This window comes from Rhinolophus ferrumequinum, chromosome 9 (genome assembly GCF_004115265.2).
Source record: "Rhinolophus ferrumequinum isolate MPI-CBG mRhiFer1 chromosome 9, mRhiFer1_v1.p, whole genome shotgun sequence".
NCBI classification, from domain to species: Eukaryota; Metazoa; Chordata; class Mammalia; order Chiroptera; family Rhinolophidae; genus Rhinolophus; species Rhinolophus ferrumequinum.
Window position 1 is genome coordinate 20,020,462 of NC_046292.1, and position 27,966 is coordinate 20,048,427.

The 27,966-nt window shown below is 41.0% G+C and overlaps 1 protein-coding gene across 1 annotated transcript; it reads right to left on the reverse strand.

Annotated features, from left to right (window-relative positions):
- Positions 1–463: 463 nt before the first annotated feature.
- On the reverse strand, positions 464–26,141 carry SRSF4 (serine and arginine rich splicing factor 4). Its single transcript, XM_033113406.1, has 6 exons — positions 25,883–26,141; positions 9,743–9,885; positions 8,738–8,850; positions 5,375–5,589; positions 2,116–2,205; positions 464–1,846 (listed from the first exon to the last, which is right to left on the reverse strand). The coding sequence occupies exons 1-6, from the start codon at positions 25,987–25,989 to the stop codon at positions 1,024–1,026; spliced, it is 1,491 nt and encodes a 496-aa protein (XP_032969297.1). The 5' UTR covers positions 25,990–26,141; the 3' UTR covers positions 464–1,023.
- Between the last annotated feature and the right edge of the window lie 1,825 nt (positions 26,142–27,966).

The following is a 27,966-nucleotide window of genomic DNA, read 5'->3' on the forward strand; positions in this document are numbered from 1 at the left end:
CTGGGTTTTGATCCGTCCGAGCCCTGTGGTGAAGAGGTCTGCCACTTCAGAGGCACGGCAAGTTCAACCGGCACGGAACAAAGAACTCTGTTCAGGAAGAACTCAGGTGGTGATGCTCCAGGTTCCCAAACAGATTCATTTCTCATCAGCTTGGCCAGAAGCTTCGTAAGAATGGAAGGACTGTAAATTCCTGAGAAACTATTCTGTTTGGTGAGAAAAATCCTTTAGGAAAGTGTCGGCTCCCTACTCATGGCTGATCTCAAGGAACCAAACAGCCATTGCACACTGACCTTTTCACGCTACGAAAAGAAGTATCAAGAGAGCTCGGGCAATGCAACTTGGAATCAAGCACCATGAAATTTTGTCAAGCAAAAATAGTCTTTATTCAAATTTAATGGAAACAGGGGTCACTATACTTTGCAAGACGGGGAAAAATAAAATTAAAAAAAACTCTTTTCTTTTCTTTTTTAATATAAAACAATATAATCACAATACCAGAATATGGAACTCTACAGTTTATTTCCTATGGGTTACTGCAGGTATCAATTTTCCTTGACTGTGCTATTCACAACTTTGTTAAGTCCCAAAATATGAAACCAAAGTGGTAGGAAACCTAAGACTTAGCACTTTCACTAAATGGCATACATCAAAGGGCATCGATTCAAGGGCAAAAATGGTTGATCTCACCATACCTACCTATGTCATCATTCCAGCCTCAGAGCCGTCCAGGTACTGAGCTCCCTGTAGGAAAGGCCAGGCTGAAAGCCACGGCATTTTGGATATTCTACTGTGGGCCATGAGTAAAGGGGTTTTTCAAAGAGAAGATTGTTTTCAGTCGAGCAGGAAGGCCTGGCGCCAGGAGGCGTTACGTAGAGGAAGCACTTAGATTTAACAACTGTAGACACACCATTAGGGGAGTTAAAAATGTACAGCAGTGACATATGTTCTACTTCAATCACTTGTGCTACGGCTACCAAACATGTACAAAACTTCTCGGGTAGTTCCAGCTGTGGTCGCAGCCAGTTAGGACCGTGAGTGGGACCTCGATCTGGACCGGGAAGGCGACCTGGATGCAGACCTGGATCGAGACTTGGACCGAGACCGGGTTTTTGAAGCGGACTTTGACCTGGAGCGTGATTCTGACGGGAGGGTTGGTTTGGATTTGGAATTGGACCTGGACCGGGCCCGGGTCTCCTGATTGGTGCCAGCATCCTCGGTCTCCCCTCGGCCTTCCCTCTGGCCGGACTCGGACTTGGCGCGTTCCCGCTCCTTTGACACCGAGCGGGACCGTGACCTGGACGGGGAGCGGTCGGCGCCTTCCTTCTTCTTCTTCTTGCTGCTGCTGCCCGACTTGCTGTCTCGCTTGCCGCTGCCTTTTCTGCTCCTCTCGCTCTTGCTGCGGCTCCGGCTGCGGCTGCGGCTCCGGCTGCGGCTCTCTTCCCGGCTCCTCTTCCTCCCCTTTCTCTTGTCCTTGCTTTTGCTGCGACTCCTGCTGCGGCTCCGGCTCCCACTCTTGCGAGGGCCCTTCTCCTGACTCCGGCTCTTCTCCTTGCTCCTGCTCCTGCTCCCACGCTTCTCCCCCTCCGCTCTCCTCTCCGGACTCCTGCTTCTGCTTTTACTCTTGCTTTTATGCCGACTGGGACTCCTGCTCTTGGACTTGCCGGTGTTGTCGCTGTTCTGGACCTTCTCTTCAGCCTGGTCTTTGCTCTTGCTGCGGTGCTTGTCTGCGCTGCGGCTACGGCTGCGGCTCTTGTCGTCCTTGCTGGGGCTGCGGCTTTTCTCCTTCTTGCTGCGGCTGCGGCTCTGGCTGCGGCTGCGGCTCTTGCTCCGGGAATGGGAGCCCGACCTGAGGAGACACAGCAACACATCTGATCACATGCAACTTCACACCTGATGCTAGTCACGAGCTGGAAAGACCCAAGGGAGGTGGCGCTGTGTCCACCAGGGAACGCGCGGCCTGCTCTGGCCAATGATTGCTTTCTGAACCCCCACGATTCCAGTCCAGAGCTGGAAAAACTGGGGTGAGGGAAGAAGGGTAATGGTTAAAAACCAATGTGGCAAATGGTACGGGTGTTCCCTGCTCACCTCCCTCCATTTACACCAGGGGAGACTTACCTGGACCGAGATCTACTCTTAGAATGACTGCTTTTGCTGCTGCCGCTTCGGCTTCTGCTCTTACGAGAATGTCTGCTTCGAGAGCGAGACCTAGAAGAACACATTTTTTTTTTTTAAATACTTGCTGACAAAATGCTAGCTGAATAGTCAATTAACACATGCATTCAATAAAAAATTATGTACAGCACTGGCTGTGCCCAGGCAAAAAGCTGAAAGAGAACCCTTTCCTGTGCGCAAGGCCCACAGATCTAGTTGCTCACAAACCTTCCATCTGGATGGCTTACCTGAAACTCTTTGCATCTCTAATCCTGAACCCACTTTCCCCCAAGACCCGCTTTTTGCTGGGCTCCTCCCTTATTTCCACCAATGTCACTGTTATTTACCCAGTTCCTCAGACCAGAAACCACAGTCACTCTTGACTCCTCTCTTTCCCTCCTCCTCTTAGATACTGATGATTCTGCCTCTTCATCTTCTCCGGTCTATCCATCTCGGCTGCGGCCCCGAGCCAGCCACCACCACGTCTCCCCTGGTACCACAACAGCCTCCCAGCTCCACTTCCTGCACTCCTGCCCTTTACTTATCTATTCAACTCACTGTGACGAGAGCCATTTAGAAAATACACTCCAAGGTTAGAAAAATCTTTAATAAGCCAAGACTGTGGACTCTTCTTATCATTTCCTACCAAAAGCAACCAGGGCTCCTTGGGGGAAATGACTGGTCCCGGGTGTAGGGAAGGAAATGCACAAGATGGGCCTAGAACGTCTCATCCTGACAGCAAGAGGAAAACTTTCACAGGTTCCTTCGTACCATCACCTACGAAAGGACTCTTGCCAAAAGTGTTTAACCTGTGTCTCATTCACAGCTCTCTGGACTTAACTTCCAGTTCACAGGAACTTCAGAGGGGAGAGTACAAGTTCAATGATGTCAGGCGGAAACAGAGAAATTCAGAATATGGAAAAGTATTAAAGAAACCCCCGCAAAACTAAGAAAAGTAAATGTCATAGGGGCAAGCGGGTAGGGGGGCTGCTTCAGTCTGAAGAGACCTAACAAGCTCTTGCAATGTATGACTGGACTGGATTGGATCCTGGGCAGGAATAAAACACAGCTATAAAGACGTCCATGGAGTAACTGGAGCAACTGGAATGTGGCCTGGACAGTGGAGGACATTATGGACTCACTATTAACGTTCTTCGGTTAGAAAACAGAAGTGTGGTTATCCTCATTCTTGGAGACACATGCTCAAGTATTTAGGAGTGAAGGGTCGTAATTTCTACAACTTCTCTTCAAAGGCTACAGCAAAATAAATGTATAGGGTGTGTGCACAAATATACATACACACATAAATGAGCGCGAAAGACAGGCAAAATGCTAACAACTGTTGAAACTAGAAGGAGGGTATATGGGTATTCGTGAACTATTCTTTCAACTTTATGTTTGAAAATGATCACAGTAAAAAGTTTGGGGAAATATTCAGTAAAGCGGATTCACACAAAAATCAAACCCAAAAGATACTGAAACCAGAGCCAATTTGAAGGGCTCCCACTGACAGAACAATGTGAGCAGAAAAAATTATGACCACAATGGGTGAAACATAAATATATAAACATCCAACAATTCATTCAAAATACTAAACCACCGCCCTCATCACCACTTTTGGGGGTTGCCAAAGCACATTTCAAACTCTGAAAGTTAGTAAATAAAGGTAATAAACTTTTATTTTGCATTTCCTATAAAAACTATTTGAGGATAACAAAAGAATGGGTGAGGGAAATCATCCTGTATAGAGTTACAATCTTTAAATGCAGAAGGAATGAGAAAATTAGAAAGTCATCATTTTCCAAACACCACTGGGTGGCTCGAGGTAAAACGATTAGGTGGAATGTTGACGGTGCAGGCTGACAACTCCTGAACACAACACTGGTGCAGGTTATCATTCAAAGTGGGACATCCAGGCACCAAGAAGTGATGCAACAGGAAGTACAAAGCACTACTTGTGAAGCTTTGTAGAGGCAATTGGCCTTACTCTAAACGCCTCAAGATCTCACTATGAGTTTATAGGAAATATGGGGAGTAGGATAAAGGAACGTGTTAAATGCCACAGCAAGGATGCAGTCAGCAAAATCTCAACTATGGGAAAATCTTTAGAACAGGTAATCATTTTTTTGACAACTATATGCATGGAAGATAAAGAGAGGGCGAAGGAGGATATATCAGTGGTTAAAAGGAGAATTAAGAGACAATTCTGATTGCAATGTATAGACGTAGTTGGGATGCTAATAGGAACAAACCAACTGCAAAAATACTATTTGAGACAATTGGGGAAATTGAATACAGATTTGGTAGCTGGGATATGGCTTATTTACAGATGAAATGACAGGATGTCTAGACTTGCCTTAAAACAATGCAGCAGGAGGGGGTGATGAACAAGACTGGCGACATAAAAAGTATTAAAGTTGGATGGGTGACAGGTACAAGGGGATTCAGGGTTCATTAAACTATTTTCTCTAATGCTTTAGATATTTGAAATTTTTCCATAATAAAAAGTTAAAAGACAAAAACAACAAAACCTGAAAAGCTTATTAGTCTCTAAGGACTTCCCACTGCTCTTAAATCCTTCACCTGGCCTGCAGGGCTCAGCCGGATCCGGCTTCTCCTGCTGCTTCCCTCTCTCTACTCCCTACTTATGCTCTCTCTGCCCACCATCTCCAACTTATCCTTCAGGGGAAGCTTCTGACATGTCCTTCAGGAAGCCTTTGCTCTCCAGACTGGTTCTGCTCTATACCTTTCCTTCGACATACGTGGCACAATGGTAATTATTTGCTCAATGCCTGTCTCCTTCACTAGACTGAGTTTCATGAGGGCACAGACCATGTTTGTCTTGTTCACAAGTGCCTGGCCCATTTGCAGAGCAGCTGTCAAATAAGACAGTCTCCATTCTTGAGTAGCTGGAGTATCTGGGAGAATAAGCATGGGACTAGTAGCCATGTTGCCCCCAATGAGGCTATGAGCTGGGGGACCCAAGAAGAAATGTTAAAGATGGTCACTGACACCTGTCTCAGAGAAAGGACCTTACTTCTGTCGGTACTCATAACATTAGTGTTCAAGAGCTTTACAAATAAATATTCAGTTCCAAGTTCTGAGTTTTGAACCAGATGGAACCATGTCGCTGAGAATTCAACAGGAGCACGAAAATGCATTATCTCAGTATTCATCAATGAGTTTACAGTGAGCTCCAAGCACATCAAGACATCAACAGTACCTTGAGTGACTCCGGCTTCTGGAGTAGGACCTGCGTCGTCTGGAACCAGGCTTGTCTTCCACTAATCTGATTTTTCTGCCATTGACTTCAGTTCCATCTAACTTTTCCAAAGCTCTTTTCATATCAGAATAAGACACAAATTCAATCACCCCTTCATTTTTGCGTCCCTTGTGAGCATCTGCATATGTAACTTCTCCTGCCTGACGCATATAATCCTAAAGAATAAGAAAACAGCCAAAGAGGTTAGACACATTTTGTTAAAGTAGCTAATGCAATCAATATAACCAAAGTTTTTCCTTTTCTTTAGGAAGAAATGCTAGTTTTCCTCAGAACGAAGTTTACTCTTAAAATATTTCCATCTACACACCAACCTTTACTGAGGTTCTTTAAAGCATCAGGCATTAGGTAGGTGGTACAGATAATTAATAAATATTTAACTGTTCTTTTAAATAAAGTTAAGTGTGAATATAAATTTTTAGTTAATGATCATTTTCTAAATTTTATAGTGGCATGTGCTTTAGAAGCTCATGTCACTACATTTAAGTTAGGACTTTTACATTTCATTATAAATCCTTGTTTGAAAACATGTATAGATACTGACAAATATCTAAGGTAAAATGTAAACAAATCCATAAAGGGATTATGAAATTACCACCTTAATTTTATTTAAAATTGTTGTTACGTTATCTCCTCAAAACAAATGAAAGACAGGAAGGCCACAGAACATTACTGTCCGGATCTGGCTTCCAAGTGGTCTGACCACGCATGTCCCTTCACTGCTCTAAGCCTCTTTCCCCATTCTCTCTGAGGACTTGATATAATCCAATGAGAGAATACAACACGCTACATAAATACTAAAATGATATGATAAGAGGAGATATTAGTGTTTGAAAAGAAAATGAAATTGGGGTAAATTTAAAACTCAAGAGACTTAGGGCCAATTTCCCCCACATTTCTTTATATATAACATACACTCAATATTTGTGGAATAAATTAATATAGATATTCAGCAGCAGTTCATTTTTGTTATTACTTTCCTCTCCATATTTTACAAAGTTATAAACGTTGAACACAGACTCTTTCATACTATTTCTTTGCTCCTTGCATCGTAAAACGTTCACATGTCTTAACGTACACTATTGTTGTAATTAGTATGTCCAATACTTTTTCTGAGGATTTCCCAAATGTTGGAGCTTTTAGGTTACAGTTTTTTGCTATTACTCATAATCCAGCAACGAACATCTTTGTACAAAAATTGCTTTATTTCAACTGAACTATTTGCAGGACTGGGGATTCTGGGTATAAGGCAGGGAGCCCATATATTAGCCAAATAGGGATACGTTTGACAGTGAATGAGGAAGTTATTAAGTTATGTCAAGACTGGAACTGTTAAATAAAGTTATGTGTGTAAGTTGAGATATGTGATATAATTCTGGCAACAGGCTCAAAGAGTGTCACTACTTTTGTTCTACACTGACATACTTCCAAATTAATATAACAGCAACTAACAATGGATGTTTATTGAATGATTTAATTAATTCAATCCTAATTACAGCCACACGGGGTAGATATAATCATTACTCCCACTTTACAGGAGAGAAAAGTGAAATACAGAGATGTTAAGTAAACTGCACAAGGTCATTCAGATAGTAAGTGGATGAGCCGGTGTCTGAACAAAAGCAGCCATATCTCAGAACCTGAATTCTTAATATAGCCATGCTCCGCTTAATGATGGGGTATGTGCTGAGAAATGTGTTGCTAGGCAGTTGTGTCACGGGAACATCATAGAGCGTGCTTACACAAACCTAGATGGTGCGGCTTACTCCCTGGCTAGGCGGTATGGTATACCACCGGCGTAGAAGCGGTCCACCACAGACCGAAATGTTCTTATGCAGTGCATGACGGCACTGCTCAACACTATGGGAGAAACTCCCCATTCTCAGTGACACCGGAGGTATGCTACTGTATGAATTTCATCTCAACACCATCTTCACTGGGCATTATAAATTTGTACATTTTAAGAAATAATAACCCTTAAATCTGTTTTATTTTTGCACTTCCTTTATCAATAGCTAGCATTTATTGTGCCAGGCTTTTTATACAAAAATGCATTCAATTCTCATACTAACTTTGAGTAAAAACAAGTATTAGTCCCGTTTTGTATTTGAGGGATATAAAGCACAAGAAGAAAGTAACTTAAAGTAAAATAACTGACTCGTACATGGCAGAAGCCGGGATTCAATCTGGCCAGGTGGGTTCCAAAGCCTGCTCTTAAGGCTTTACGATTCTCTCCTAAGAGTGAAACTACCAAAGGTACATACACAAGGTATAAAGCCAATTGAAGACGTTGGCTAGGCTCCATTTCAACCAAAAATTTGAAAGCCTTTCAAGTTTCTACCCAAAATGTTCAACCCTTACCACTCAGAATACTGGAGTCATTCCTTCAGTGGGCACAGTCTTTCTGGCAGACACTTAGTAAGGGCCTGTTGTAAGGCTGACAACCAACACAATGTACTAGAAAAACCACCAGCCTATGTCCCAGCTCTTCTGCTAAAACCAACTGTGTAATTAACCTTTTCTGGATCTCACCTTTGTTATCTAAAAACTGTTGGAAGCAAATTTAAAAAAGGAAAAAGAATTATATAAATGTGCTTGTGTAAGTTAAAACTACATGAATGTAAAGGATTCCTAACTACTTGCTGAACCTAAATATACTCACGCACTTTGCTACAGATGGCTTAATGATGGACTAACACATGAAGCAAGATACGAAACTCTGAATATCCTTGACCTTTGTCCTTCTAAGACCATCCAGGTTAAGCTTTTCCTCCCTATTGAGATTAAAAACCAACACTTCTTAAAGAATGAGCTGGGATCAGTACACTGGATGGTCAATATAGTACTGGGCCTTGATTTTTGACATTAAAACTCTTTCAGGATAAATATTCCATGAAAAACAAACCTTATGAAAAAACGTGGGTCAGACAGTCACTTTTACCAGTGAGGATCTACACTGGAAGTGGACATAAACTTGCCGATTATGATTAATGTTGCAGGAAAACATTGGTGGTTGCAACTTGACTTGATGAGAAATCACATTGGTTATGTCTTTATATAACATTCTCTACAGAGGAAAATTTCCCATTACATAGATTGTGCTTAGAGTGTTAGGCCCATAATGTACAGCAGCAGTGAGGCTCTGGTGTCTTCTGTACTCCTATGGAAACTTTAATCAGAGAATTTCTGAATGCTTTGGGAAAGCTTTCAAACAGGTAACACTATTACAGCCTCTATATAAAACCACCTGTTTTCCAACTTTAATTCCTGCCCGACTTTATCCCAGAAGGTTAATGGGGCCCAAACCTTTAAGTCTTGCCAGCTGCACCGACTTGACAAATTTTCCACAATAAGTCTGTATTCTGTGCGGGTAGGAGGGCCGTATTTATCTCGGCCACTTCTTCTATAACCATATCCACCTTTGGAAGGTTCAAATAGATAAGATTATTTCAGTGGAGGAAAAGGAAAAAAATGACACAGCACATATTCCCCTTAAATATACCATTTATCTCCACCCCAAATGCATATGTATTTTAACTCTATCCCAACCCTTAATTATAAACAAGTTTTTATAAAACAGCAATCAACTAAATATGAAAATTTAATTCAATTTACAAAGTTGTAAGTATATATTTATTAATATTTATATTTAAAATTAACATGCATAAATTAAAAACTATTAACAATTTAACAATTTAGAAATAAGTAGCCAAATTACTAAATCAGTTACTGGTGTTACTCACAGTGATTAAAGTTTTTGTGAATATTTTATATGGAAAAAAAAAGATTTTCAGGCACCTATTTCAGTTTAATCTCATCTGTGTCTAACCCTTGGGATCCTCACCACCCAGGTCTAATGGGGAAAGGTTGCGGTCGTCACATGGCTTCCTGTTTTTGGTCAGCCAAGGGCCACAATGGTTCAAAGAGCCACGCATGGAAAGGTAACCCAAGGTCAGCAAATGGAACAGGCAGTCATCTTAGCCTCAAAGGATTCTTTTAATTAAAACATTGAGGTCTTTGTTAAATCTATGTTAAACAATTGCATTACAGAGAAAAACAAAACAACACAAACACACATCATTAAACATATTTATAAAGTATTAAAACAAGAAATTTATGCCATTAATTTAATTAAAATTAAACATTATCAAAGATATTTATTTGCAATTTTACATTTAAAAGACACATCATTTTTAAAACAAATGGCTTAAATATCAATACATGTCAATGTAATATTAATTAATTACTTTAAAAAATTAACATTTCATAACAAAGGCATGTCACTGATACAAATGCCCTTTAAATGCTTACTGCGTCCAGAACCGTAACTGCCGTCTCGACGTGGGCCACGGGCATGCTCAACAATGACTCGCTCTCCACACAGGTCTTTGCCATTCAGTTCGTAAACAGCATCATCTGCATCACGCAAATCATCAAACTCCACAAACCCGTATCTAGAAGAGAGCAAACAAAATCCTGGTTGGCACCATTGTGACATCCAGCTTCACTAACATTAAAGAGAAAGCAAAGAGGTTCATGCTTAGCAAAGGTTAGGTGGGGTTTGCACACTAAGATCAGCTTTCTCTTCCCTTTAGCTGAAACCACTTTGCTCTGTACCAACAGGCACCGCACCAGGATAGGGAGACTTCTCAAGGCAGACTCCTGTCTTTCTAGTAGGAGGCTGGCTAAATGGAGAGACCACTTCTTTTGTTCCCCAAGCAGTTGGTGGCAACTGCAAAGACCTCCACAGCGAGGCTTGGTATCAGGTATCAAAATACATAATTCTATCAGATTGAATATTTGCTCTTTCAAATCACATAAAACTCATCAATTAGACCTACATTCAGGAACTGTGTCTTAACTGTTAAATCATGTTTGGAATAACACACCGTGTTAAAAAATAATCACAGGATCTCAAATCTCCTCAGTGAATTTTTTTTTCAAGTTCCTGTTCTTCTACCTAAACAAATTAGTTACAAGTGAATTAAATGTTCTAGAACTTATCAGAGAAAACTATTTGGAACTCTTTACTTCCTCATATTCCAGATTCATTTCTGAGGTTTTAGGTAGGCTGGAATTCTCTAAAACCTATACACAACTGAGCAAACTTCTATACATACTATTGCTAGGAATTTCCCAGCAAAGAGGTTTGGTGGTTTAACACATAACCGAAAACAAAGCAACCTCCCCCAATGCTACCAATGCCTGTTATAGAGTACAACTTATAAAAATTTGTAATATATTTATAAGCAAGGTTAAACAAATGCCCTGTAAACTGTATTAGCAATGAACTTTTAGTTTGGTCTCAAATGGCTGTGAAAAGTCTAGCTTTGTGACCGACCATTGCCTATATTTAAAAACCAAAACCATCTTAATGATCATACTTGATCACAAAGGAAAGTCACCAGCAATGTCTTTAAACTCTAACACAGGCAAACACTGATTAGAGTTCCTCTGCGTTTAAACATACTGGAACGAAAAACAGGCCACAAGGCTTGCGAAAGTTCATCCAGCCTGATCAAAACGATTCCAGTTTCTTTAGCATGTAATGCTGTACTCAGCAATATGTTAAGTGAGTGAGAGAATTCAGACTTGTGGAATTCTCCCTTTACTAAAGAGTTCTTTTCCAACAAGAGTTTCTCAAGGTGACAATGGACATACAGCTAACAACTCTGGAGGGTTCTTTATGCGGAAATGTGTATGAATGGCATTCAAAGGTTAAGAGTCGCTGAATCTCAACTCCGTTAAAAAATGTAACATAGACTCAGTTGTTTAATAGGAAACGTTTTGCAGTAATACAATTCAGAAGCCACCTGGCTCAATTTACGGGCTATGAAGTCTTGAAAACACGTTTCCATGCTTCCATAGGCTGGAACTGCTGAGCAGCTTAATAAGAATGACTGCGAACATGATGCCATATTTGACAAAGTGAGTAAAACCTCTCCAGATCATTGGCTTTCTATGTTAAAAAGTGCTTTAGCCACTAAAAATCTAATAGATAATATATTGCAGCTGCTCTTTCATTTCTGAAGTAAGGTGGGTCATCAGGAAAGTTAACTATCATTTTTAGAAGGAAAAACTTAAAAGCAAATACAAAAACAAATCTAACTACTTTCTACTTTGGTTTATTTGCAAATAGATCACAAAGCCCTCCCCACAAAAGTACCTTCCTTAATTTAGTTGTCAAGACTGGTCATAGGTCTAATTTGCCCACAGCATCACTACTCTTGGCGTCTTCTGACAGGGATGAGAGAAAACATTCAACACAGGCATGATGAAGTGGCCTCCACACCCAAGAGTTACATACTGCCCTGGCACCACTCAGTGACCCTGACTCATCTAATGTGATGACCGAAGGAAAACACCGACTCCTAAAGATTAAGTAAATAAATCATAGGAACACCTAAACAGTTTTCTTAGGGTTTGCAACTACTTGGGGGTCAGAGAACAATTAGGGTTTGCAACTACTTAGGGGTCAGAGAATGCAGGACCCTAAGCTCTGTGAGTCATCTGAAATAGAAAGCCAAGCTTTGGTCAGTAACCAGTGTGATGCGGATGTCAGACCTACGTGGGAATGCATTCTCCCAGATCACCCTCTGCAAGCTCATTCTGCTGCAAGGCTGACACGCAGAACTCATTCTGGCCTCTGAGGGAAAGTGAGGACAATCTGGTAAGTGGAGGCACAATGACCTAAAAACAAAAATTAATGCTCAGACAGACCTATGTTTCTTTGCAGCTGAGGTTGAAGGAAGGCATACCTTGCCAACGAAAGTCTCCCCCGAGTTGTAGGGACCAATTTGTGTTATTAAAGAGTAATGGCCCCAACAATCCTTCCTTAATATTTACTTCTAAAAAGTAAACAGGTGGGTTACTTAGTAGCCACATTTTTGGGCATTCAAGTCACTTATTAAAATAGCTGACTTGAGATCAAATTTATTTCACAGGAAAATTTTGGCTGTTACTCTGTGAAAAGCCACAAACTCCATTTGGTACATTTTAATGTCAAAGTCCAGTCCAAGGATAAATCAGACATCTGACTGTCATTTTTCTCTGCCACTGACTTGCTGGGTGAGTCTGGAAGATTAAACCAAATATTCTCCTCCACATACCTGATAGGGACTTCCTGTTCTGAGAGCAAAGTAAAGACCAGGTCAGTGTGGTTGCTTCTACCACCTTACTGTTTATTTAGATCTGCTTTACTCAATGAATGACTATTTCATTCAACAGAGTGAAAGTGTTCCCCAAATAAGGCAGGAAGACTAGATAACAACAATAAAATATTACTTAACATTAATTAATCTCCACATACTAGACAATGTTATCTTATTTAATATTCACAATACCCAAGAGCCAGGTACTATTACCCCCGTTTTACAGATGAGGAAACTGAGGCATACTGTAACTATTAAGACTGGAACAGCATGAACTGGTCTGGGTTCTAGTCCTCATTCTGCTATAAACCAACTCTGAAAAGCGTATTTAAATAATTTTATTCCTCTGGGTCTGGTTTATTCATGAAATGAGGGAGCTGTACTGCATATCTCTATGGTTTCTCCCAACATCAGAAGTATGACAGATAATGGTAGGTCCTCCTCTGGCTTAATAATGGGATAATTTAAACCAATATGGTAGCACCAGAGGTATCCAAGAGTAACAGATGGACAGGGACGAATTAATTTTTATCATGTAAAATACCTTTTAAAACTACTGTATGGGTCCCAATTTCAGTTTTATTTAAGTATTTTAACTGTCTGAATTTTTAGTGCTTTCAAGAAAGTAAAGTGCTCCCTGGTAACTAACGTCAGAGAATCTTTCTAAATCCATCTTAACATCCCTTTGTGCTTTGCACAAAATAACATCAAACTAATCTCTGCTCCCCAAAAGCACTCTCCTCTTGAATCTTTTGTCAAAGGAAGGAGGGATATAAACACACACATGCACGTATCATACTGTGTATGTCGGCATGTGTCTATATGTGTACACATCTCTGGTGTAACCTGTGAATAAGCCTCACAAACACAGTTCAATAGATACATTTCTTAATTTCAGCCACAGACAACCTTCTTCTTCTGCTCTATTAAAAACAAGAACCATCTTTCAATAATTCTAGTACAAGAATGAAGAAGATGAAGGAATTCTGGAGAATGAATCCAAGACAAATTTAAAAATCCCTCTATGGCAGGGTTTGATAAAAACAAAAAAACCTTCCAATATTCCTCCTCTTGCTGGACTCCCAGAGGTCATAGCTCTTCACCTTTCTCCCATATGTCTACGTGAAAGAACAAAAAGCATGGCCTGATTATTAAATGTATACTAGTCTTGATGAAAAGAAAAACTCCTTTCCTCAACATTTCTCTGCTATTACCTTTTCCCAAACTCTTCCTCTGGACCATGTTTTATCCTGATAAATTTAGTCAAAAAATGATGGGAGGGGAGTTCCTGTCATTTTTTTCCTTAAAAAAATAAGTGGGCACCTGATTTGTACCAAGTATAGACAGGTATGTGGACACCACACACAAAAGCCACACTGACTGCTGTTCTAAACTTGAGTCCATTCTTCCACCATTGACAATCTATGGTCTTCCTCACCCAACACCTAATACACCGCTTAGGCTATCAGCCAGAACTCTGAAACGCTAGAACTGGAAGGACTTTAATTTTAGAAGAATTTACCCCAGAAGAACGATCATCTGACCTTGTGTTGTTGCTAAATAGGCTTTTCCTGATTCTAATAACCTAGCCCAGGGGTTCCAACACCACTCTCTATGTTCTGCTGGAGAGGATGTGGAGTTTTTATCTCACCCCTTTTGGAATGCCTCAGGGTCAACTCTGTCTTCCAAGCATCTCTGAAGAGGGGGAGTCCTGTCTGATAAACACTGAGCATGCCGTGCTCGGGAGGTACGCTGATCAGTGGCTAAGTGGGCAGGGTGTGCCTGAGGGGTGCTCCATACCAGCTAACCGATAGGGAATGGGTATGGGGAGCCGGGGAAAGCAAACCTCCACGCGTGTGCCTGCGGTCACCCACCAACACTGCTTACCGAGGGGCAGGCCTTGGGTGTTCTCTTTATAGGAAAAATTTGCCCCTTTCCACAGTGGATCTCTGCTCACCTTTGTCCTAAAACTGTGCCACATGCTTTTCTTTGTATGTGGACATGACAGTCCTCAGCCAACCATCAGCAGGATGTGAGTTTTGTTTCCCAATGTGGTGAGCCATTCCCACATCCACTCATTTTCCTGGTAAGAACCGAACCTCTCCATGGCTGGTCAGGATTAGGGATGGTGCTGTAGCCAAGGAAAAATTTTCATCTGGTGAAGTTAACCCGTGGGCTGGCTTGGACCCTCACACTAGCATCAACAGCACTGCACTTTAAGGGCGGAAGCCTCACATCTACCCTGAAAGAAATGGCATTCAGTGACTAGGAACCAAAGCACTCCAGGTGAGTCCTGCGCTTTCCTTTCAAAGCACTCAGGGTTGGTCCTGTGCTTCAGCCAACTTGTGTTATGAGGTGAAGTGTTTGGCCATATTGACAGGATAGCAATAAAAGACAGTCATTCTTGCTGTTGGCATGAAGTGCTTGGAAAACTGCAGAAAGACACTTCTGCAACCAACTCTCTAGTGTTCAGGTGAGGCCAACTCGGAGAACAGCCCGGGAGTGAGAACTGGAACTGCCCCTGATCCCAAACGTCTGCGGCATTCCAGGGAAGCAGTGGTCAGGCCCTCAAGTAGAATTAACCTATGTCACAGTCACTTCTCTGGGTCACTGATTATGGTTGCATTTTGAGCTTCCTGCTAACAGAGGGTTGTTTATAACGCATAACTAGGAGCTCCTACTACATGAAGTAGGTTCCTCTGGACATTTTGGCCTCCCTTTCTTTAGCCTCAGAGGAGGGAGGGCCATCAAGGCCACCCGGAGAAGGCGGATGACTTACCCGTGCTCACTGAGTGGCAGAGCTGGGGTGCGACTTCAGGGCTCACCAATACCCAGTCTGGGGCTCTTTTCACGTCGGCAAACTGGCAGTTCCCGCACACCAAGAGCTCTCTGATTAGAGCTAGTGTGGATTCCTGGTCTGCAAACGTTGGCCACAGCTCAGTCTGCACTTGATCTTTCCCCACCTTCAAAGAAGAAAACCTACCTCATGATTTCTCTCTTCTGGAACCCTGACCATCTCCTTCACTCCCAACAACCTGCAATCACTTTGGACTCTTCCTCTTTGGTTACCCAGTCTATTGCCTAGTTCTACAATTTTCTCATTCTGTTGGGCCCTCAGGGCTTTCTCTTCCTGTTTGATCAACTTAATTAATTCTATGATATGGCTATTTTTATTCAGCCAACTTGTCTCTTACAAGTAACAGGGAAAGTCAGCTGCTGTTATTTCTTCTGCCCAGAGGTCTACAATGGCTCCTCAATATCCGTATGTCATTCTCTAAACCTGGAATGCCTTGATTACACAAGGTGAATCGTACCAATCTTCTTCCATATACTCTTTCATGAGTCTCAGAAACTTGCCTGACTCCAATCATTTTAACACTTTCCTCTAGCTTCAGTATGTCTATTCAATTTTATGTTTTACGTGACATTTTTGGGGCCTTTCAAGCCTTGTTCTTTTTGCTTTGTGCTTATCCTCTCGTTTGATTATAAGCTCTTTAATATTTAGCATCGTGCCTAGCACATAGTAAATAATACTCCATGTTTCATTCATTCCTCATACCATAGGTGCAGAGCATACTACCACTACTCCCATTTTACAAATGAGAAGACTGAGGCTTGGAGAGGCTAAGCTACTTGCTCATTGTCAAGGAGCTCATCAGTGGTATAAGCTGAATTTGAACCCAGATCCATCTGACTATAAAACCCAAGCTCTAACACAAGGTTACACTGCCTTTGTAAAGGCAGATGCTTCTCTCCCACACTCCTGAGTACAATCCTTTTCATTCAACAAATGCTGCTGCTCGATTTGATAATCTAACCTCAGATAAACCAGGTTGTATTAAACTTTTTTTGACACAGTGGGGTAAAGTCTCCAGAGAAAAGAGAAATTTATCTTGGGGCAGGTGAAGCACCTCTAAGCTTGGGGTATGTGACAACCAGGTTACTTTCACTCTTGTCTTTTGGTTCCCATTAGCCAGTGTCAGCCATCTGGTCCTTCCGAAAACATGTGTGGGTTCAGAACATAACAGACTAGAAGAATAGAGGAAAAATAAGATTATTCTGTGCAATCCCCATTCTGGAGGTCCCATATCAACCCCTAGAATCTGTCTTTGGTTTTAAGCTCAGCAAAAATTAGACCAGCATAGAGATGATAGAAAATTGGGCCTACAGGGAGTAGATGTGAATGGATATTGACAATATCATGTATTTAAGAATGCATTTAGTTAGTTTGTAAGGAACGATGACTGGGACCAAAATAATATAAATATAAGCATGAATGATGGGGAGAAATGGACCAGAAATCAAAGAATACTAAAGGTTTACAGACTTCCAACTACACAAAGGATTATAGCAGCAACCAGAAAAGTACTTTGCAGATAAGCATTGAAGATCTGATTTAATTTGGATTTAATTTCAAACTATTATTAACACGGCTACTACAGCCCACCAGGACTCCTTCCTTTTTCAAATTCCTTTGTAATAACTTCCACAACTCTGAGGCTTACTGTAATGTCATAGATGAAGAAACTAAGACTTAGAGCCGGTAAGTAAATTGCCAAGGCTACTCAACACCTGGGACTCTTCAAAGCCGGGTCCTAACCTAACTCAACACTCCATCGCCATGTTCTACTGCCTCCTGTACACCAATAGAAAGGAGAGGTCCATAGGAGCAAACAGTTTGAGAAACACAGCTCTAGGACAGAAAACCAGTTTCATTAAATTATGTGTGGTGGGTGACAAATGCCCACATGCATATTAGCATCTTATGAGAAAAATTAAATGGCAAGAAATATAATTTCTGCATCTGATGTGTACTAATACTAGTAAGTTGTGAACATCTGTTCTCTATACTACTAGTGGAATCAAACCTATAAATTAACTATCAAATTTTAACACCAGTCTAGGAAAACACAGAAAGGTAACAAGTCATTAAGACAGTATCAGCTCATCTCTAAAGGAACGTTCACATGCAGAGGTGAGGAAAATAGAATAGGAACAGTAATTATCCTAAACACTAAGCGATAGAACAAAATTCCTCCAGAATAGTAGCAGGCAGAGGGGCTATGTATCAAATTCAAATTTTGTCTTACTTTGTAACTGTCCTATGCAACTATCTGCCAATTTGTTTCAACAATCCAAAAACTGTTTAAAAACTGAACTAAAGTTACCAAGCAATTTCACTTTTACTAGGCTGCCATATTTCTACCCTACAAAATGGGACTACCCCCAGAAAACAAAACACTTGCAAATAGTCTGTGAATCACATCACAACCACAATCGCTTGTCATAACCAGGTGTTATTATTTTGACATTTTCAAGTCAACATGGCTGCTTTCCTTAAAGGGAGGCAAATACAATCACACCTGTGTCCATTTCAATTTTTGGACGCTTCAACATTACGGATAAATGAAGTTAAAATGTCTCACAAGAAAAGGGGGTCAACTATTCCCTGATGACACAGTAAAGTCCATGAAGACTCAATCACAATTAGAAACAATTTTTAAAAATTCAACAGATGAAAGTCCTATTACCAGTTTAGAATAAAACTCCTAGGACATAAAATAGAATTACTGTTATCTGTTACTTGTACCTAATGAAGTAAAGGTTTACACTCGGCAGACAGCACTACCTGATTCCTCACCAAAGCTACAAAAAGCAGTTCCTATTCACCTCTAAAATGACACTATTAGGTGGGGTGACAGGTGTTAAAGCCTCTTAGAAGTTATGCCTCTGGGACCATCTTGGCTTTTCTCAAGCATCTCGTAACTGCCCCAGGCCCTGGGCTGCAGTCATTTGTTTCCTCATTTTTATTTTCGGTTAGAGATGCCACTCCCTGTGCTGTTTCATGAGGATGCTCTTCCCTTGAAATTGGCCATTTACTATTTTAATGAAATTCTTTTCACATTAATGGACGGATAGCTTCATTTCATCCACATGAAATAACTTTTCTCAGTCAGTGCTTCTTGTCTGTGGCTCCTGACTCCCTCGCCTGAGCCTCCTCCTTGCTTCTTTCATTCCCGAAAGCCGAATTCCAACCTCCCTCCTTCGGTCTCGGAGGTCTCTGTTTAGGAAGGCCCCTCCATTCTGGCATCCTGTCCAGGGCTAAAGACATGGTTGGGAAACCTAAAGGAAGTGTAACAAGTATCCTTGACGGGCTTCTTCAGGTATCATTTGCAGTTCAGAGACCTCAAGACTTTCATCTCAACACACAGGAAAGGTCATGTACGGCACTTCCTTAAATACGGGCATGCAAATTCAGAGGCCAGTCTGAGCTCACCTTCAGGATACCCCCAAACCAGATAACCCCAGCAACGTGAATAGGACAGAGGTCATTTACTGCATTTAGTCACACAAATCCTGCCCCCGTCGGCCATGACAAAGCTGATACCACCGTACAGGTCTTCAAAGAGTAGCCCGAGAAGGACAATCATTAGCACTCTCGGTCTAGGGACAACATTGTAAAGAGTACCACCTGTCATAACATTTTTTTTCTGGTGAGCGAGACTGTCTTCTTTATTACTTTTTCCCATATATTTTGCTATTAATATATGAAAACACAACTGTTTTCTTTTTTTCTTTTTCAATCACAGTTGACATTCAATATTATTTGATATTAGTTTCAGGTTTACTGCATAGTGGTTATTACTGTCATCCTTTTGGCAGTAACTTGTCAGCTTGTTGGAAGCCTCTGTTAAGAGACTAAAGACTGAATAGGCGGTGAAACCTGAACTACCTTCTCACCCTTGGAGGCAAGTCCCCAAAGGACAGGACTGAACCATCTGGAAGGAAAGAGCATGAGAGCTTTGACTGACACTGCCATGCTATACCTGTTAGGTGAATAAGAAAGATCTTCAGTTTCCAAAATTGTCAATAACTCATTTTGTAACCTTGGGCCAGTCACTTCATCTCCCCATGCCTCAGTTTCCCCATCAGTACAAACTAAAGACACTTATTTGTAAAGTGCTTTGATATACTATTGAAAGCTAAATTATACAAGTGCACAGTTAATATTTTCTAAAGTTTTAAAATTTGTGGTAGCTTACAAATTTCTAAATACTGCTTCCAACAGTATTCTGTCAGATGCTTGGCGCACCTTTCTTCTGAAAAGCTCAAAGTACAATTTTCTATTTAAGTTACCTAGAGGCATCCCAAAATACTGGGAACCTAAACTGTACCTTATGTAGTCTACATCCTGTGCCTTTCTTTTAAGAAGAGACAAATACTTCACGTGGCCCTTTTTTTCGTATGATACCTCAATGAGGAAGAGAGGAGCAAGATATTAAACTGAGGAATAGGGGTTTAAAATGACTTGGCCAAATAATTACAGATAATGTTCATTCATATCACAAACTGACTGGGAAACCGGGACCAAGGAGTGGAAGTCTCGAGTCAGGGCAATTTCTGCCAGTAACATCTGGTCAAAATCGCCGTATGGTATTGTCTCTTGGCACTGTTTGATCAAAATGGTAGAAATTTTAAAAAATTACCCAGGTCCTAGAAAGAATAAAGTAGCATACTTATTAATACAAATTTCTGGAGGTAGGTTGACTCCAACAAGAGACTTCATTCAGTATAAAAGCAACTTGGTCACATATGTATTAGTCATACTATTAACGAAACAGAATGGTACTCAACCCACAGCCCTGTTCCTCATTATTTCTTATTTATTTAAGAAAAAGTTCTTGGTTAAAACACATGAGACCATTTCACCTGTTAAATCAGCATAGATTTTAAACGACATGGACGCTCAACGTTGGTGAGGCTGCCAGGAGGGAAAGTTATTTGGCTATATGCTTTGACAGCCTTGAAAATGTTCATTCCTGCTGTGACATATGAATTTTACTTCATAGAATCTGTCCTAAGAAATGACAAAAATGTAAACAAGTTTTATGCACAGGATATCCACCACAGGGTTATTTTTAATAGCAAGAATTTAGAAATAACTCAGAAGGGATGGTTGGGTAAATCATGCTATAACCATACAATGCATTTTATGTAGCCATTAAAGTGACGTGTATGAGAAAGATTTTAATGTAACAGAAAAATATATGAGATAAAGTAAAAAAAAGTGGGACACAAAATTGCACATAAGACCATACCTATGTTAAAAGAATTCTTAATGTTACTTCTTTTCTACTTTATGCTTTTGGTATTGTCTAAATTATCTAGGATGAACTAATATTTATTTTCTAATCAGTCATTTTTTTAAAAAAAGTCTTTGAATCTGATATACCTGGTAGGCTAAAGGGATGAGCCTTAAAAACTTCAAGATAACTTCCTCATATAATTTTAAACATTCTAATTAAAAATTGTAATACTAAAAAAATTATAATAAAGGATAGCTGAGAGTTCAGAAAAATAGGAACTCAAACATGGCAGGTGAAAATATAAATAAATGCTATTTGTCAAGAGAGTAGGCAGCAAAAGCCTTAAAAACATGTTTATACTTTGACTCCAAAAGTCCACTTTCAGGAATCTGCCCTGAGGTAATAACTAGAAAAGTGTACAAAGATTTGCATATAGGTATTCACTAGTGTTATATACACATGAAATAGTTACAAACCAAAGACAACCTAACTATCTTGCAACATTGTTTTAATTATGTACATTAGGTAACATTTATATGAATACTGTGACAAATACTAACATTTATGAATACTGTTTAGTCATTAAAATAATCAGGTTTTAGGAGAATACTTAGTGATAAAGGAAAAGGATCAGGATGTTAGATGGAAACAGAAAGGTTACAAAATAGAATGTACAGTAGGACCCCAAGTTTGTAAAAAAAAAAAAAAAAAAGGCAGGGAGGGGAACATAAGAAGTGCCTGCGTTCCTGCATGTATATGTGTATGAAAGAGATTGATTGAGAGAGAGACAGAGAAAAGGCAAAGGCAAAAGTCTCAAAATGCAGACAGTATCATCTTTGGATGATTATTTTTTCCCTCTAAAAATATTACAAAAAGCATGTAAATTTTTAATAATCAAAATATGTGCTATTTTGAAATTAGTTCATTTTAACTATAAACAGAGTTGTTTCAAATGCTCCTTTAGACAAAATTATGTTTTAATCTCTTCTTAGATAATCATAAAAATAATCCAGAACCAAACGCCTTACTTTTCTTAACACAGATTCAAAGCCTGGGACCCTATGGGTTCAAATGTGACATTATTTTTGAGGGTAGAAAGAACTCCCCAAGAACAAAAAGGTGGTGGGGTCCTTAAAGGGAAAGTGTTTTTTCTTGTCATTCCTGTCACTCATTAGTTGTAGCATTACCAAAAAAAAATGATAAAGCATTTATCTGCTCTTTGGTGGTGGGTGAAGGTAATCTCCCACACAATTAGGAAGAAACTAATGGTTCGATTAACTAGAAAACAATAACCTGGCACATTAAGCCAATTATATTTCCTGTATCACCTCTTTAAAAGAAAAGACAAGAAAAATATAAGTCCTCATCAAGGATTCAGTTAAAAGAGAAAATTCCTGTATAGGTTCTGGTCTCGGTGGAGATTCATTTCAGTATCTAAGGCCTAACAATGCCCTACAGCGATCAAGGACAAATGGAACAACGACTTGACTAATTGAAAGTCTTAACATGTTTAAAAAAATTAACTAAGGTACTTTCTACTTGCAGGAATTTTTAACAAGTATGAAAAAAAAACTTCCTGGTAATTCTTAGATATCGTGAAAATACAATCAAATAGACCAGGACATCGCCTGAAAATTCTGGCTATTCACAAATTCACTGTAATATGAACCACAGGTTCTGAAATTTATAGCTAAACTTCCCTGGAGAGTGTTAATTCATGCCTTTAAGAAACAAAAACACATAAACAAACAAACAAACCCCACCTCAATGATTTGGGGGTTTACCTGTCCAGCTACTGGGCAAGTAAAATAACCTTGGGATGTGGTAAGTTTTATTCATTAACTAAAATATGGGAAATTAAAATATAAAGATCTATGATCAAAACCACAAGATTTTGTGGCAAGAGAAACTAATATATTAAAGAACCTTCTACTATACATGAAGACAGCAATTTTGTTAATAAAAACCCACAGAATTCGCAAATAATCAAAGGCAGCAAAAGTTACCATCGAGCCAGAATGCTATAAAACAGGTCCTGCTACTACTGTTGCTTCCTTGACCGGCGGGCCCATGGTGGCTCTTGCTGGAGTCAGTGTGGCAGGTATGAATGTAGGAGACCCGAGGGGATCTGGAGTGATCTCCAGGTCCTGTGAGATTTACATCATCTTTGCGGTCCTACACTGAACCATGTTTCTAGTTGTCTAAAACAAAGGCAATCTAGATTGGAGCTGCCTGGTACAATGAACTACTACTGCACACATACCTCACCTCTTCCCCAAATCCCAAAAAGGCCCATAAAATCCTCTCCTGGACACTAAAATCTCATTTGGAGAGCTCACCTGCTTCCTTGTTTGGTCAACTTTCTATTATACCAGTATACTATACTGTATGCCTACTGAATTAATTCTGAACTTTACCCACAACTCTTCAGCTTAACATATATATCTCTCTTCCACAAATTTGAACTCCAGCAGTTCTTCAAAGCCCTATCCATCCAAAATCTGCTTTTGTATTTCAATTACTAACAATCACAGTCCAGATATGTTCAAAAATACTTCTCAGGAAGATCTACTATTCTAGTTTTCAGAACTACAAGCTTACACATGTTGATAAATTATGCCATCTTTTTCTTTTGTACCTAACTCCTTCCTTTCAGACTCCTCTACACTTCTGCTATCTAGTCCAGACAATTCTTGCTTGAAATACATCTATACCATCGGTCCTTTGCTCAGAAGTCATTTTCCTCTGCAATGATTCCTGAATGCTGCCAAGAAGTGTGCCCACTTGGTGAGTGATCACATCTGCCTTCAAATCCCTGAAATGATTTCCCATTCCTCATTTCAACCTTGACGTTCAATCACAGATTTCATGCATATCACAGTCTAGCAGAACTGTACGAATGTATAGTTCCCCAAAAGAGACCGAGATATTAAGGGTCCTGGAAGAATTATGTCCTTCGTCTCACCATTTCTGGGGTTGCTCAATTGTTCCCTTCAGAGCCTTTGAATTCCTGGCCATGATTCTGAAGTTTTAGTGTAAAATTTTATAGTTGTTGTTTCTAGTTTATGCTGTTAAATTTCTAGATCCTTCATGAGACTCATACAAACTAGTTTATTATTTCTCAAAATTATGCCTTATTGGACCATCTTATCATCCGTTATGACATACACTATTCCCAAACACTTCTCTTCATTTCAAGCCCCATTCAACCCATTCTTCAAAGCCCATTTCAAACAAACCATTCCAAGTTTTACTAGTTTGAGTGTAAAGCGAGAGTAAGCATTTAACTCAAAGTGCACATGTTAGAACCATAAACACTTAATTTACTCAAGAGCAGAATTCTTTTATGCCTCTTCCCCAATTCATTCAGCACAGTAGCAGGCATCCTACTGGTGGGTTATCAACATACTCGTTCAATTAGCCAGTTTTCTCTTCAACATCAACATCATTTCCTGCTTACTATTAGTTGAGTAACCTCAGAAAACAGACCTCACCAAATATGCTTCACGTTATAAAACACAAGCTAAAATGTCTCCTAAAGATCACAGTCAGATCCCTTTGATTACGGCTACCATTTACAGCCATGAGCCAAATCCTTCACAATTATCTCTCCTCTTCCTGGATGAGGAAACTTAGAACCTGAGAACTTGCCCACAGATAGTAAGTGGTGAAGCTAAGATTGGACCCAGGTCTGTCTGGCTTCAAAACCCATGGTTTTCCCATAAAATTTAGTTATTCTGTCAACTTAGTTGGGCTCTGAAGAAAACGGGGAGTTTTAACTTGCTCTCTCAGACATGTATCACAATGACAATAAAAAACATTTTATCTCGTAATTCCTTAAGAACTGAAAGCTCTATTGTACAAAGTGAGTAATTTCCTAAGTCTTTTACTCTAAAAGAAGTCAATACTCATAACAATTTATTCAGGATATCTGCCTTAGTAAGAAGGCGATTCTTCCTGATGATCAACCTGAAATGACATTTTAAACCCAGCCAACAATTTGAGTAGATGGTAGCTACGAATTTTTCTCAAATGTACAACTTATATGCAGGCATCTTTCATAACTTCTCAAGTGTTAATTGCTAGTATTACACTGGGGAGTGAACTGTAGCCATATCAGACCTCTTGCAAAGCAGGTTAAAAAAAAAAAAAAAAAAGCCAAGAGTTTCTCTAACACCCAAGGTTCAGTATCCTTAAAATGTTTGCCCCTACTCCTTTTGATTTCTAGTCTATGTCTATGAAATCCTACCTAAATATCCTGGTCCTGACAATTTCCCCCGGTTTTTATCTTCTCCAAGCCTGACTCCTCACCTGTTTTCCCTGAAACACGTAGCCCCTGCAGAACCTGCTTTACCCAAGTAGATTAGGAACACAAGTCACAGACCATACCCAGGCAGGCAGCAAGTTAGCAATTTCGAGCTGTGCGTCTCCGTCCACATTAACTAATTGACGGAGATACTAGCCAGGGTGGCCACTATTCTCTAACAAATTCTACAACGACAAAGCAATTTTTTGGCAAGTTGGAGAACGGAAACCACAGCCTGGAAACTCTGTACGGAGTCTTAAAGATAACGAGTTATTTAATTTACCCTTGTAGAGGGAACGGTGAAGGCTTTCAGCACCGCAAGACGATACTTTCGAAACTGTCACTAGACTACTCAAACCGTAGTCTCCCGCCCAAAAAAGTGTGGCACATGGCAAGTCTAAACAGGGCCTCCCCTCCCTCTAGAGCTCCCGTGCCCGGGAAAGAAACGTTGTGACCGTCTGATCAGTTAGCCTGAGGACGAGGTGAAACGGGAGCAGGAAATCCTGTCTGTTTATTTCCAGCAGCCCTCAGAGAGGAAAAGGTGGGTATTCAGCCGGAGACGAGCCGGGCTCCAGTCCCAGGGCCCGCGAAGGAAAAACCCAGGCCTCCCCGGCGCCCTGGAGCTGGGCACTCCCGCCCCGAGCCCCAATCCCACTGGGGTTTTCCTTCTCCCCGTCCCACTCTGAGCCTCACCATCGCTCCCATTATCCCTCCACCACCCCCACTCGCGCAGGCGCAGTGGGAACCGGGGCCTATCCGTGCCCCCGAGGCGCCGCGACTATGGCGGAGCCGGAGCAGGCCGGTAGCAGCTCCGCGCCGGGCTGCCATCCCTCTCCCGTCCCCAGGGCCTCCCCGCCACCGCCGGGGCCCTGTCTCCACCGGGCGGCCCCTCTTCCGCCCTCCTCACCCGTTCTTCAGATCCACCTCCAGGATCTTCCCGTAGCCCTTAAAGAAGCGCTCCACATCGCGCTCCCGGGCCTGGTAGCTCAGGCGGCCGATGTACACCCGCGGCATTCCGGCAACGACGGCAGCAGCTTGGCCCGGCCCCAGCCCCCTTAGGCGGCGGCCGGCGAAGCGAGAGCGCGGCGACGGCGGCGGCAACGGGCGGGCGGCGGGACCGACGCAGCCGAACCCCGGCGACGTACGCGAGCACGCAGCTCGCGAGCGCGCACCTCCCGCCTCCCCCGCCCTCCCCGCCTCCCCCGCCCACCCCGCAGGCGGAGGGTAACGGGAGAGAGCGCGCGTTCCCTTCCCGCCAGGCCAGGGGTAGGGGCGGGGCTCGCAAGGGGCGCGCCGGCGTAAGGCGGGGCCAGGTGATTGACAGGAGGCACGGGCCGTCCGCCCCTCCCCCCGGCACGTCCTCTCGCGAGCTCGCGGTGGGGGTTCTGCACCGCCTTCGGCATCCTTGGCTTCGCCCCTCCCCGCGGAAGTGCTCGCATTTCCCCTCGCCCAGAGTGTGTTCCTGCTTTTGTCCTTTGATCCTGGAGTGGTTTCGACTTTAGAGTAGGGACTTTGAAGTTAAACCTGGCTTCTAACCATCTACGTATCTGTGACCTTGGGCTCGTGACACGCCACCTGTCTGAGCCTCGTTTGTCTTCTCTGTAAAAGGGGGATGGTGATTTCAACAGTCCAGAGTTGTCTTGAGATTTATGAGAATAGGTACGTAAAGCAGTTAGTATTGTTCGCAGTACACCTCAAGTGCCCAATAAATACCAATATTATATTAAAAATAGGACACTTTGCTTCAATAGAAGTGTGGAAAATGGAGAAGGCTGGATCTTTGGAGAGAGATTAGGCTTAACAGTGACTAAATTACTTGACCAAATTAACCTACTTTCTAATTTGTAAAATTAGAATAATTTATGCCATCGCAATGGACTACCAGGATAACTAAATAGGGTAGTGTATGTGGAAGGGCTTGGAATAGTATCTGGAACGTGGTAGGAGCTCAATAAATAATGGTTCCCTTCTCACCAACCCAATTTACCTAGAACCACAAGGAATTTTATTTCTTTGCTGTTTTTATTTTTAAAAATCATATTTTGAAAGGATAATTCATTAACAGATTCAAATTATATACAGTGAAATCTTTCCATCTCTTCTCCGTCTAGTTTCCTTCTCCAAAGCCAATCAATGTCATCAGGTTTTGAAACGTCCTTTCAGACGTATTTTACACATACAAAACAAGTAGTAGTGTACTATACATGCAGTTCTGCACTTAGTATATTTTTAAAATCATAAGAGTACAAAAGGAGCTTCCTCAGCACTATTTTTATGGCTCATAATATGCCATTTTATACACAGTAATTTATTAAATCAGTGCCCTTGTGAAGGACATTGAGATAAGTTCAAACTTTTTGTTATGACTGTTGCAATGAGTAGCTTTGTATATACATATATGTAGAATCTATTCCTAGAAGTAGGATAGCTGGGTCAAAGGGTGTGGGCAAATGTGGTTTTGATAGATATCGCTCAATTCTCCATAGATACCTGTTTCTCCACCTCGTCCTCAATACCATGTTATCAAACTTTATCTTTGTTAATCTGATAGCTGCAAAATGGTATCTTGGGTAGTGTACATTGAAGTTATATTATTTTGAATGGAGTGAGCCTCATTTTGTGTTTAAGAAACACTTATATTTTACTTTCTGTGTCTATATCTCTTGCCCATTTTTCTTATCGATTCATAGGAACTCACATAATAGGGAAATCAGTTCTTTGTCAAATGAGTTGCAAATATTTTTTCCCAGTTTGGTGACTTTTGACTTTGCCTAGTGTTTTTTGCTATGTGAAAACATTAGATGTTTATGGCGTTGAATTTATCCATCCTTTATTTTTCTTTGATTCTGGATGTTGTGCTGTAGCTTGAAAGGCCTTCCTCACTCTGAGGTGTTTTTGTTGTTGTTTTTAAAAATACCTTCCATGGTTTATTGTTACTTTTAGGGCTTATTTTTATATTGTAATCTTTGATCCATTTGGAAATTAGTAGTA

Bases quoted from the DNA above. Each gene is read 5' to 3' on its own strand.
- SRSF4 (XM_033113406.1), bottom strand. From the start codon at position 25,989: ATGCCGCGGGTGTACATCGGCCGCCTGAGCTACCAGGCCCGGGAGCGC. The intron at 8,851-9,742 runs GTAAGCATTTAA...AACCTTCCAAAG, and splicing joins CAGTTACGGTTCTGGACGCA to GTGGATATGGTTATAGAAGA. The intron at 1,847-2,115 runs GTAAGTCTCCCC...GTGTCTCCTCAG, and splicing joins AAGAGTAGATCTCGGTCCAG to GTCGGGCTCCCATTCCCGGA.